Raw genomic sequence first — 12925 nt, 5'->3', positions numbered from 1 at the left:
CGGGACAGTTTGCATATTAGCCTTTATATAGGATTAGAGGCCCAGTGCATGAAATTCATGCACGGGGTTGTCCCTCAGCCCAGCCTACACCCTCTCCAATCTGGGACCCCTCGAGGGATGTCCGACTGCCCATTTAGGCCCAATCCTGGTGAGATCGGGCCTAAATGGGCATTCGGACATCACTTTCACAATCCAGGACTGCTGACTCCCAACCACTCGCCTGCCTGACTACCTGATTGCCCCTAACCGCTTCTGCCTGCCAACCTGATCACCCCCTTAACTGCTCCCCTGCTGGCCCTATTGCCCTCAACTGCCCTCCCTTGCGGGCCTGGTCACCCCCAACTGCCCTCCCCTGCCGGCCCGGTCACCCCTAACTTCCTTCCCTTGCCATCCTGGTCGCCCCTAACTGCCCTCCCCTGCTGGCCTGGTCACCCCTAACTGCCCTCCCCTGCTGGCCTGGTCGCCCCCAACTGCCCTCCCCTGCCAGCCTGGTTGCCCCTAACTTCCCTCCCCTACCAGCCTGGGTGCCACCAACTGCCCTCCCCTGCAGGCCTGGTCACCCCTAACTGCCCTCCCCTGCTGGCCTGGTCGCCCCCAACTGCCCTCCCCTGCAGGCCTTGTCCCTCCCAAGTGCCCTTCTCTGCAGGCCTGGTCCCCCCAAACAGCCCTCCCCTGCAGGCCTGGTCCCCCCCCCCAACTGCCCTCCCCTGCAGGCCTTGTCCCTCCCAACTTCCCTCCCCTGCTGGTCTAATCGCCCACAATTGCCCTCCCCTGAGGACCACCTTGAGGCAGCCATCTTGTGTCCACATGGGGGCAGACTTCTTTGACCACATGGGAGAGACCATATTGTGTGTTGGAGTGATGGTAAATTTGCATATTACCTCTTTATTATATAAGATTATTATCCAGGATAACCTCAAAATATGTACCTTTCACTCATGTGTGTCCCTTAAAGCCTAGGCCAGTATATCTAATTGCCTAATAGACACCTTTAATTTAATTTTTGCCTGAAAACTTAAACCTCATTTAATCTTTTTCTTTCCTTTCCCTCTTCCAACAGCCTAATCCAAGCACCTAAAAGTTAACTGGATCATTTAGATTTTTCTCTATAATTTATAAGCCCTTTAACAAGTTTAATTAATCTTACTAGCCCCGAAACTGTCTAATTCTCTGTATTCCCATCACCACAACCCTGATTAAAGTTTATATGGTGGCTCACCTCTGTTTAAGATGATAAACCATAGATGGTCTTCCCTGCCACTAATATTTTATTCTTTTAGAAGTTTTCTGATTGCTTCTGCCAAAATGAATTTAGTGAAACATAAATATTACCTGTTATGCCTCTGTTTATATGCATTTGAGAGAAAAAAAAATCACTGATACCCCTGATCTGGCTTGGCACTTAAGTTAGTCCTTGGAATTGCTACATGCTATACTAGAGCTTGCAACAAGTCTCAATACAGACAAAAATAATAACATTTCCTAAACCACCCAAAATGACCAAATGCCCCCATCCACGCTTATATGGCAGATTTTGCTTCTTTACTAATTATAGCTTTATCCTGTCTACATTATCCATGTCATCTATACAAATATTTTCAAGATATCCAATCATAGAATTACCCCTACTTCCCTACAATATCCAATTAAAGGCAAAGCCCTGCTTCTTTGACCACCCCCTCACCTTACAGAAACCAATTCTTATAAACTCTTTTTAACATCCTCTTTGAGAAATATCCCCATAGTTTCCTGTTTCATGGTATCTCTCTTATTGCAACAAATTTAATCAGGCTAACTTTACTAATCTGCAGACCTGTTCCTGGTGGCCTTTGGAAGGCATTGACAAAGGCCTTGTCTCATGTTGCCTTCATAGACACTACCATGATCAAAATCCTGTTTACTTATCCGAACTGATTTCTGGCCATTGTTACATTGATTATGTTTAATCAATTTAAAAACCAATGTAATTAGATCCAGTCTCCAATTTCTAGAAATTATAGAAATTGGAAACTGGATCTTAATTTCTTTCTCCTGTTATTTATTTATTTATTTATTTATTTATTTATTTATTTATTTATTTAGGTTTACCTTAGTTTGGTTGTTTTAGTATTCCAATACCTAACATAGCTCCTGGTAATTAGCAGCACTGATGATTGATTATGTGAACAAGTGATTATTTTTCAATTCTGAAGGCTAATTTTAAGTCAAGGTCTGTTACTGATATGAAGGATTTAACAACTTCTAAATAAACATTTGACTGAATAAGTTACTTTATCTGTCAAAGGGCAAAACTACATTATAGAATGTTAAATGAATAGAAAATTAATTGCTACTAAAGTCAGGGTAGGACTCTGGGGAATCTGGAACTTACTTTCATATTAATTAGAGAAGATGTCATGAAGAGGCTTTTAAGAGATGCTGATGAAAGAAGAAGAGAGGTCATAGTGTTTTTAACCAACTTATAAATTAGTAAATGTCTCTTTCTGTATACTTTGCTCAATGGTTATCTTAATTGTTTCTTTTTTCTTTACATTATTGTACAACTCAATTGCCTTTCTTTTGCACTTAAAGTTATACAATTTAGGATTCATAATTTGTAACAATCTATAAGGATTTTCATGAGTCCATAATGCATTTTAAAATTAACAGTACAATCCTTATGGAATGGTTCACTGAAGCCTTTTTTAGCTGCTACTAGTATATGCTTTACTTGAAATTATGTGCACAACATACTTCAGAATCTTAGCAGTAGGTTTTAAACATATGATCATATATTGAATATATATTGAGTAAAGTATTAAATATTCTCCATGTTAATAAAAATAAGTTCAAAAATATGTTCCATTATAAAATATAGATACTTTTAAGTGTAAAACTATTATATAAGTGCATGTATATCCACACATACATATGCAATAAAAAAGATATATAGGAAAACACATATAGAAAAGCAGGATGAGTATCCTAGAAGAAATATCAGAGAAGGTTAATAATGTCTAAGGCAATGATTTATTCATGATCAAGGTGATTCACAGAGGTAGTTTTAGTTATTGGAATTTAATACTATAAGAAACATTATACATGGCAAGAAGAAAATTGGTACCTTTCAGGAAAGTACTTGCTGTATATTATAGTAGTGACGACTGAAATCTGACTATAGATATTTAAACTAACATTGAAGATGAAATGTATAGAAGAAAATGAATATCATGTTGAAGAGCATTCAGATGACACCTTTGTCCTTGAAAACAAAGGGAAAAGCTCATATGTAAGGTGTCTCAAAAATATATACACACACTTCGAGTAATTATAAAGGCAATGCTTTTAAAAATACATTTCATTTTCAAAATAGAGCTATCACCTGTTAAAGTATGTATACATTTTGGGGATACCCTGTATATAAATGGAGATATAGATAAATAGAGTAAATATAAAATAAATATGAATCAGAGCCATGGAAGAGGAAGAAAGGCTGAAGATGCTGAAATATTTGAAAAAAATACTTCAGAAAAAAAAATAGCCCCTAAATTTCTGAGACCAATAAAATGTTATTACACTTATTCTCTAGTGATAAGAAAACATTTTAATATGTAAACATAGATAAAAGTTTTGCATAATCTGAAAATGTAGGGCCAACTTCATTAGGGTGCTTTAAAATACAATACTGTCTACTAGCCAAGTAGGAGCACTTGTTTATCTGCTTTTGAGTCCAAGGAATCCTGGATGGTATTGTGGTCAAGAATAATTCCTTTTAAGGACACATTTGTAATACCTTAATCAATACAGAAAAAAAAAGTAATAATAAAAAAAGAACCATTCCTTTGTCTTTTGTTCAGGGGAATATTCCATCTTATTTTTTCAATGTTATATTTTTATGATTCTAGAGGCCCTGGTGCATGGATTCATGTACCGGTGGGGTCCCTCAGCCTGGCCTGTGGGGATCGTGCTGAAACAGGCTCTCCAACATCCCCCGAGGGCTCCTGGATTGTGAGAGGGCACAAGACAGGCCAAGGGACCCCACCGGTGCACGATGGGGGCCAGGGAGGGACTATGGGAGGGCTCCAGGGCACGTCCCACACCTTTTGCCCAGTCCCAATCTGCTGGACCCCAGCAGCAAGCTAACCTACTGGTTGGAGCACCTGCCCCCTGGTGGTCAGTGCATGTCATAGCAACTGGTCGAATGGTCAAATGAATGGTCGGACACTTAGCATATTTAGGCTTTTTTTATATAGGATAATGAATGTTGTAAGTACTATGTTGTTTTTTCACTTTCTCTTTCATTTCTCTTCCTCCACTAAAATAAGGTTTTATTAAGGTTGACTTAATGAATTTTCCATGGTACTATTTGTTTACCATTTGGGTAATTTTTTATTACTGCTATCAGGGCATCATAAAAGTCCTGTTTGATGGGCTTAACTCCTAAACTAAGCTGTCATTTCTAGAAGACTGTTATTTAATCCAGCTTTACTGAGTTTACAGGACCCAACTCCATGAGCTGGTTCTGAGGTTATTGTATGTATGTATAGCTGCCAAGTCGTGTCCTATATCACAACTTCACAGGGCATTTTTACTGTGGATGGGGTGGGAAATAATATAATAGTGTATATGGAGGCATTATGCTACAATAGATCTCACCTTATTATGCATCTACTATGTACCAGGCATTGTTCTAGGCACTGGAGATAGTGTGAAGGAATACACAAGGATCCTGGACCTTATGCAGTTTATATTCCAGTGGGGAAGATAAACATTAAGCAATATTAATATATAAAACACATATAATATTATTGATAAATGCCAAAGACAAAAATAAAGGAGGAATGAAGGCTAGGAAGTGTGTATATAGATAAATAGAGTGGCTATAGAAAGCCTAACTGAGAAAGTGACATTTAGATAAAAATCTAAAGTCAGTGAAGGATTAATTATCTAACTATGGGAAGTAGGAGCATTTCAGTCAGAGGGAAGAGTAAATGCTTAGTCCTGAGGCAGGAGCATGCCTGGCTTGTTGAAAAACAACAGAGTGTGGCTGGAGCTGAGTAATCAAGGTGCTCACTAGCAGGAGAAAGGGTCAGAGAGGTTACAGAGGTTAAGACCAGGTGGGGCCATGGTTATAACTTGGGCTTTTACGCAGAGTGAGAAAGGAGGTTATTGGAGAGTTGAGCTGGCCACTATTGTGTCTAACTTCTTCTGTCTGCTGTGTTGAGAATATATCATCATGGAGCAAAGGTAAAAGTAGAAACACCCTTTAGTGGGTACTTTGAAACATCTAGGCCCCTGAGAGATGAGGAAGTCTTGACTTGTGTGGTAGTAGTGAGCACAGTAATCATCACTTTCTGGATGTGTTTTGAGGTTTGAACCAATGGGTTTTTCTGATGGATTGAATGTGGTGTTTGTGAAAAACAGAAGAGTCAGGAAGGAGTCTAGGTTTTTGACCTGAACAAATGTAAATACATATCAATCCCTCGTACACTAAATGTAGAAGTCAGGGAGATAAGGAGGAACCAGCATAACAGATGGAATAAAGACAGTTTTTGAGGTAGGAGGAAAACTCTCTGCACTTCTAGTTTAGAAAGCCAAATTAAGAAATATTTCTAAGAAGTACCCTCTGAGTCAAAGTATGTTAAGTAAGCTGAGGCCTGAAAATCAGCCTTTGAATGTAGTAGCATGGAGGCTAATGTGACATTAATAACAGCAGTTTTGATGGACCCGAGTAAGGGAATAGGTGTGAGGGGTCCTCTTTTCTCTTTTGTAATGGGGTCAGTTTTTTCTTTGGAAGACAGACCTGTGGAAGGCCAATTTTTCTCCTTGGTGGCACAGGCTTCTTTGGAGTAAGGGCTTTGCGATCCCTTTTCCAGAACCACATTTCTCCCCAGAATTGGCTTTTGATGGTTGTATAATTTTTATTTTACTTTTTCTGTAGTTTTAACAGATATTTCTTTGAGAAAATGAGAGAAGATAGAAGCATTAGGAACTATAAATCTAATATATTTTTGGTTGGTGTTAATCCTTACTTGAGAGTATTTTTTCCATTGATTTTTTAGAGGGAGAATGGAAGGGAGGGGAGAGAGGGAGAAAGAGAAGGAGAAAGTGAGAGTGAGAGAGAGGGCGAGAGAGAGAGCGAAAGAGAGAAAGATATATATATATATATGTATGTATATATATATATATATATATATATATATATATATATATATATATATATAGAGAGAGAGAGAGAGAGAGAGAGAGAGAGAGAGAGAGAGAGGGGGGGGGGAAGGGAGAGAGAGACAGCAATGTGACAGAGGGGAAAAGACAGAGGCACATCAATTGGTTGCTTCCAGCATGCACCCTGCTCGAACCTGCAACCTAGGTACATGCCCTTGACAGAGAATGGAAGCTGTGTCCCTTGGGTGCAGGGCCAATGCTCCAATCACTGAGCCACACTGGCTAGAGCTAAATCTAACCTATTTTAAAACAGAAGTTCATATATTTAATTTGAGAATAAATGCATGTATGTCCAGATCCAGGAAAAAAGGGAGCTTCAATGATATTTTTTAATCAACTTCTTCAACACTTTATATGTGGAAACTTCTCACATATTTCTGTGAGCAAGGTGCTCCAACTAACCTGTTACCATGTTTTCCTAACCTTGTTTTGAAGATTATTGACATCACCTTTCGTAGAATGACCACATGTGCTAGTTTGTATTGGACATTCTCAGTTTATGTCATTCTATTTGTCACAGTTTTTTCTAGCTTCCCATTTGCTATAAAAATTGTCCCAATTTTTGGAATATATTATATGAAGAGCCTCCTCTAATCCCCTCAGAATTCCTGGAGAACAGGTATCTTTATTGTTATTTTACATAGAATATATTAAGGCTCAGAAAGGCAGAATCATGTTCTGAATACCAAACAGGTGGTAATCAGTGAAGACAGAATTCAAACCAACTGAGAATAGCGTGACCCCAACACTTTTCTTTTCATTACCTTCTTGAATGTTTCCTTGCTTTCCTACATTTTCTCATTTGAAATAGACCATCTATAGCTGTGTCTGAAATGAACATTTTTTTCACTCTTCACTGTCTTTAAAGTGATGTTACTCAACAGAACTCAGCTATCAAACATTGGCAACTATGTGGAGAGCAGTAACTGCTTCTGCCCTGGGCCTGTTCTCTATTTATCCACCAGTTACTCAGTTTGCATAGTACATCTGGCAATGGGGGATAGTAATTGAGCTCTATGTACACAGAGTTGTCAATCAGCCTATAGACTGTCAGTATCCATTCTAAGTGACCAAGCGTTCCTTCTGATTTGGTGCCCATGATGCATTAATGATTATATGTTTTTAATATTATCCCTGATTACATTCAAACTATCAGGTCACCTTTGCTGTGAGTTGTAGTCAGATATGCTCAAATCTGTTTTATTAATTTCTATTGAAATACTAATAGAAGCAGCAGAGTATGTTTGAAAGAGAGCTAAACTTATACATAGATGATCAGGTTCTAATATTATATCTAAAACTTGCTACATCTAAGATCTTGGATACATGACAATCTTATTGATGCTCAGTTTTCTCTTATATGAAATAGGGTAACATAATGTTGGTTCCTTCTGACAGAATTATTGTGATGTATATATGGAAAATATACATAAACTGTAATTTGGTAGACAGTATAAAAGGAAGTCCATTTTTATCATGGTTATGTAACTGTTTTCAAATATCCACTTTCTTCTTCATATATTATTGTTTTGTTTTGTGGTGGTTGTTATTGTTATTATTTACATTAGAATTACTGGAATAATGTGGTTAACCAAACATGATATTTGAGCTCAAATATTACCCTGATATATTTAATTATAAGTTTGTCTCTCTGTTAGTAGTACAGGTTGATTATTCCATTAAATGCTTAGAAGAAAGAAATTATTATCATGACATTTAGAAGGCCATTAATAATTTCTTTTCATCATTTATGAAGACATCATTTTCTGATTCTACTCTTTATATAATTTCATGTGAAAAAAAACCTCATATGGATAAAATAGAAGCCACTCAAATAGAAAAGAATAAGTCTAAAATTATTTAATTAAAAGAGCAGCAGTTTTTATCATTTTGTTATTGTTTTGCTGTAGTGTATTCTTTTTTTTCCTGTCTCTTTTATTTATTTACATATTTTCACGATATAGTTCAAATTTGGGACACCCCAAATCATGCTGTAACTCTATAGTTGTGAATAATATGTTTAGTTGGAATGTGCTTATTTTTTCTAAAGGACTCAGAGTTCTTTAGAAATAAAATTAACCTTTCATGGAGAAAAAATTTAAAGTGTTGGAAAACTCATGTGCCACTAAGCTGCTAAGGACAGAGGATTTAGAAGACAAAAGCTGAGAGTTGAGAAAATGTGAATTCCATAGCTTCGCCTAGGTCAGTGATGGTGAACCTATGACATGCATGTCAGCACTGACACGCGTAGCCATTTCTGATGACACGCGGCCGCTGAGGCGGCCGCATGCCGAGGATGAAACATTTCCTGCTCCTGAGGATGAAACATTTATGAAATAATGTTTTTTTTCCTCAAAGTGACACACTACCCGAGTTATGCTCAGTTTTTTGGCAAAGTTTGACACACCAAGCTCAAAAGGTTGCCCATCACTGGCCTAGGTTCTTATCTTTAACAAGTTGTTGTGGCTACTTCATTCTCATTGACATGTTATTTCAAATATCAAGTTAGAACCTTCCATGGTGTCCACATGCTTGTGTAAACAATTCAATAATTTCTGTGTGAAAATGACTTTCAAGATAAACCAGAAGTTTCACCTGCTAATTGGTATGGGATGCAGGGTGCATATAATCTCCAAACACCACAATTTGTGTGCTTTGAAATTTTCAAGTAGAATACAAGACATTAATATGAGTATATTACCTTTGGAGTTTCCCCACCAATGAGGTGAATTGGAGTTTTCATTTGCTGTCCTTGACAGCACAGTGTAAAATGTATACTAGTATTTTCCAGCTAAGCTGTAAGTACTTTTTAAAAAAGACTATCATTTTATAGTGTTTTATTTCACTCATCATTTATTCTGCTAATTTTTAAGTAGTTTATTTATTGAATATTATGTTTTTCCTTATTGGATGTATAATATTGTCTATTGGATCTTTTCGTTTTTTTGCAATCTTGACATTGAATCCAATAATCCTAGTTCAAGAAATTCTTTTAAAATTCGTTTTTAAAATCTATATTTAATTGTCTATTCTTTAAATTGGAGAATCTTTTGAAATATTGGAAATATTTGCTGTTTCCATGAAAGAATTCCTGATGTTGCCATATTACCTATATCTAAATTTTATGACTATGTATCTTTAACTGTTTACTTTCAAATGGAGGACACTAGATGTGCACTGTAAAATTGACACTTGACACATGTGGCTTTTAAATTTTTTTTTTTAATTAAATTTACAATTAATTTCTTCACTCACACTTGCCATGTTGCGTGTGCTCAACATCCACACGTGGCTAGTGGCTACTGTATTGGACAGTGTAGATATGAAATATTTTCATCTTTGCAGAAAGTTCTACAGAGCAACCCTGTAGAGTGTGCATGTATCTGTTATATGTTCTCCCACCTATATGTAGTCCAATATTATACCTTGGAAGATTTGTTTAAATGCCTATCAATCTAAATAACGTTTTGAAGAAGTATGATGTAGAATAGTCTCTTGCCACAAACTCAAGTGAAATCTTTGGATAACATTATTAACTAGAGGCCCAGTGCACAAAATGTGTGCATGGGGGACTGGGGGATGGCAGGAGGTGTGTCCTTCAGCCCAGCCTGCACCCTCTCCAATCTCGGAACCCAATCTCAGTGGGATCGGGCCTAAACGGGCAGTCGGACATCCCTCTCACAATCCAGGACTGCTGGCTCCCAAACGCTCACCTGCCTGCCTGCCTGATTGGCCCTGACCGCTTCTGCCTGCCATCCTGATCACCCCCTAACCACTCCTTTGCCAGCCTGATCGACGCCTAACTGCTCCCCTGCCAGCCCAATTGCCCCTAACTGCCCTCCCCTGCTGGCCCAGTCACCCCTAACTGCTCTCCCTTGCCAGCCTGGCTGCCCCGAACTACCCTCCCCTGCAGGCCTGGTCCCTCCCAACTGCCCTCCCCTGCCGGCCATATTGCGGCAGCCATCTTGTGTCCACATGGGGGTGGCCATCTTTGAGCACATGGGGTGGCCATCTTGTGTGTTGGAGTGATGGTCAATTTGCATATTACCTCTTTATTATATGGGATTATAGAAGTATTGCTTTTACTACATGCTAAATATATTATAGCTTGCTTTATTTCTTCAGGTAGTTGTGTTTTAGAGCATATATATTGTTATAGCCCTATCTTTTTAGTGACTATAGTAAGGTAGCTGAATCATGGTTTAAAATTGAAGTCTATGTAGAGACATTATTAAACTCAACATATTGAATGCTAATTTTTTATTTTTTCAATGTGTTTTTGTTGTTCAAAAGTTAACTCTGATTGGGAGCAATGAACAAAAAAAATTAGAAACCTTTTTTTAAGCTGAATCTATTTTTCCTATAAATGGAAGTACTTTGACACTTTTAGAGGGAAAAATTAAACTGCAGTTTTGTATTTAGATAAGTGTGGTTTTTCTAAATTAGTCATGCTAGTTTAGTTTTCATGCTTGTTATACATACTGGATTTTCTATTTGATTTTTATTACAGAATATATACTTTTGTTATGAGGAATAATTTCAGTGGTGTATATTTTTTAAAAAAGACAAGTCCCATTTTAATTATATGACACTTTATCTTTTCATTGTTATAATTTGCCTTTGTTGGTTCTTTTCCCCCTTTATTGCAGCCTTTCATAACAATGCTTCAGAAACTATTATGTAAACAGGTTACGAGTAGAAATCTTATTAAAAATAGTAGTAATTCAGTGTGAAAATCGCATGTGCTTTCATTGCCATATTGATGCTTCTGGTGCCAAGAAACTGGAGAACAAATCTTTAGATTCGCATGATAAGCTGACAGAGTGAAATATCTTAAGGCTTGAAAGGGCAAGGAGAAGTTATAATTACTGTGTAAGCTACACAATCCTTGTACTGAAATCTTCACCTTTGCTGTCATGCTGCAGGCCATAGAACGAGAAAAAGCCGAGAAGTTCAGAAAACTACAAGATGCCAGCAGATCAGCTCAGGCCCTGGTGGAACAGATGGTGAATGGTAATTACATGGAGTTGATTTAGATAATCTTCTTAGGGATTTGATAAACATATAGGTTCATATTTATCAGCTGAATTATACCAGATAAGCACTCCCTGAATGCACATTTAAACTAAAGTGAGCTTTTTAAAAAAAATTATCTTTATTGTTGAAAGTATTACAGATGTCCCCATGATTTTCCCCTCATTGACCACTCCCCAATACACACCCCACACCCCTCCCCCAATACTTCACCATATTATTGTCTGTGTTCATGGGTTATGCATATATGCATATAAATTCTTGGGTTAATCTCGCCCCACTTCCCCATCCCTGCCTTCCCTCTAAAAGTCCTCAGGCTAAAGTAAGCTTTTGAGCTTTTTGTTATTTTTCTTAATGCTAAGGAAATTATTAGAGTAAATTCAACTTTCAGTCCAATGAAAGAAAATGGGATGTGGTAGAATATTTTATAAATCTGTTACAGAAAAATTAATGTTAATGCAAATCCTGCTAGCATTTGTCAAATAATTTAAGAACAGAAGGTTTACAGAAATAATGGAAAATATGTGCAATCACATAATGTGTGTAAAGTGATTGTAACCTGATTTTAAATCATTCTTGCAATATGTTTTTCCATACTGACTTACATTATGTGGAACGTTTCATCAGCATATTTGTTTGCTAATAATATATTTGACATTTGTTATGTTGCTTTTCCTTTTTATTTCAGTCATTTTAAAAATGTCTCCTAAGGGGAACATTTTTTTTTTAATTTTACCTTTTTTCAAGTGAGATGAAACTTTGTTTTTCTTTTTAAGAATGGGATAAAATTAATTTGCTAACACTTAGTATTTCAAAAGTTGTCCACACAAACATGTTATTGACATCAATTGTGAATAGCCTGCTTTCAAATTGTTCTATTACTAGGTTCATTTCCAGATATAAGTAATTTATGAAAATCAGGGATAATTCTATTTCCAAATAATATATTTTTTTTCAGTTTTCAAAGGATATGTTTACAAAACTATCATAACCAAATGCAACAAATGTTTTTGTCATGCATTATCAGCATTTTCCAGAACCTGCCTACATTCTAGGGCATGAATTCTGTGTATGAGTTATTTTTTGCCTTAATTGCCATGTTGGCATTAAAAAGTTCAGTGATCTTCCTAGGAAATCAATTCATTTTCTTTGCCTAATTAGTCCCAAGACTATATTTGGTTAAAAACAAAAACAATCAAAATGACAGTTAAGGATTGGGTTAGAAGTTAATGCAAACTATTAAAAGGTTATCATTTAGGTGCATGTCGCTGAGTGGTTTAACTGATAACTTTGACAGCAGCAAATTCATGTTAAATAAATTATATGATCTGAGGTATCTCTAAAGCAGGCTTCCCCACAGTTAGCTTAGTAAAGCTCTCAAATTTACCAGCCCAGAATTTCCTTTCTCAAGTTTGGGCTATGGAATTCTAATAAAACTCATAACCATAAAAGATACTTATGTTCTTGTCCTTTTATTGATAAACATCTATTTCTTTTAACCACATTGCATATCTTATTTTACAATTAAGATAAAGGAAATCATTATTGTACAATGTTATAATATTATGCAACTAGTACAAATATATATATATACCTTTTATGTATGTTTTAAAAGTGATAACATTTAACATATACTTATAGTATAAAATAGGTATAAATAATAGCATAAGTATACCTGTTATATTTT

The 12925-nt window shown here is 36.6% G+C and overlaps 1 protein-coding gene across 2 annotated transcripts in view; it reads left to right on the top strand.

Moving 5' to 3' along the window:
• DMD (dystrophin) overlaps positions 1 to 12925 on the top strand; it is a 2362317-nt gene that overhangs the window by 784275 nt on the left and 1565117 nt on the right. For both annotated transcript variants that reach the window (XM_079764882.1, XM_079764883.1), the window contains exon 19: positions 11130 to 11217. In XM_079764882.1, the coding sequence (XP_079621008.1) occupies positions 11130 to 11217 (88 nt within the window). The remainder of the gene's footprint in view (positions 1 to 11129; positions 11218 to 12925) is intronic.

Source organism: Cnephaeus nilssonii, assembly GCF_951640355.1.
Source record: "Cnephaeus nilssonii genome assembly, chromosome: X".
NCBI lineage: Eukaryota > Metazoa > Chordata > Mammalia > Chiroptera > Vespertilionidae > Cnephaeus > Cnephaeus nilssonii.
The sequence above is the reverse complement of the archived record's forward strand: the minus strand, read 5'-3'. Positions and strand labels throughout refer to the sequence as shown.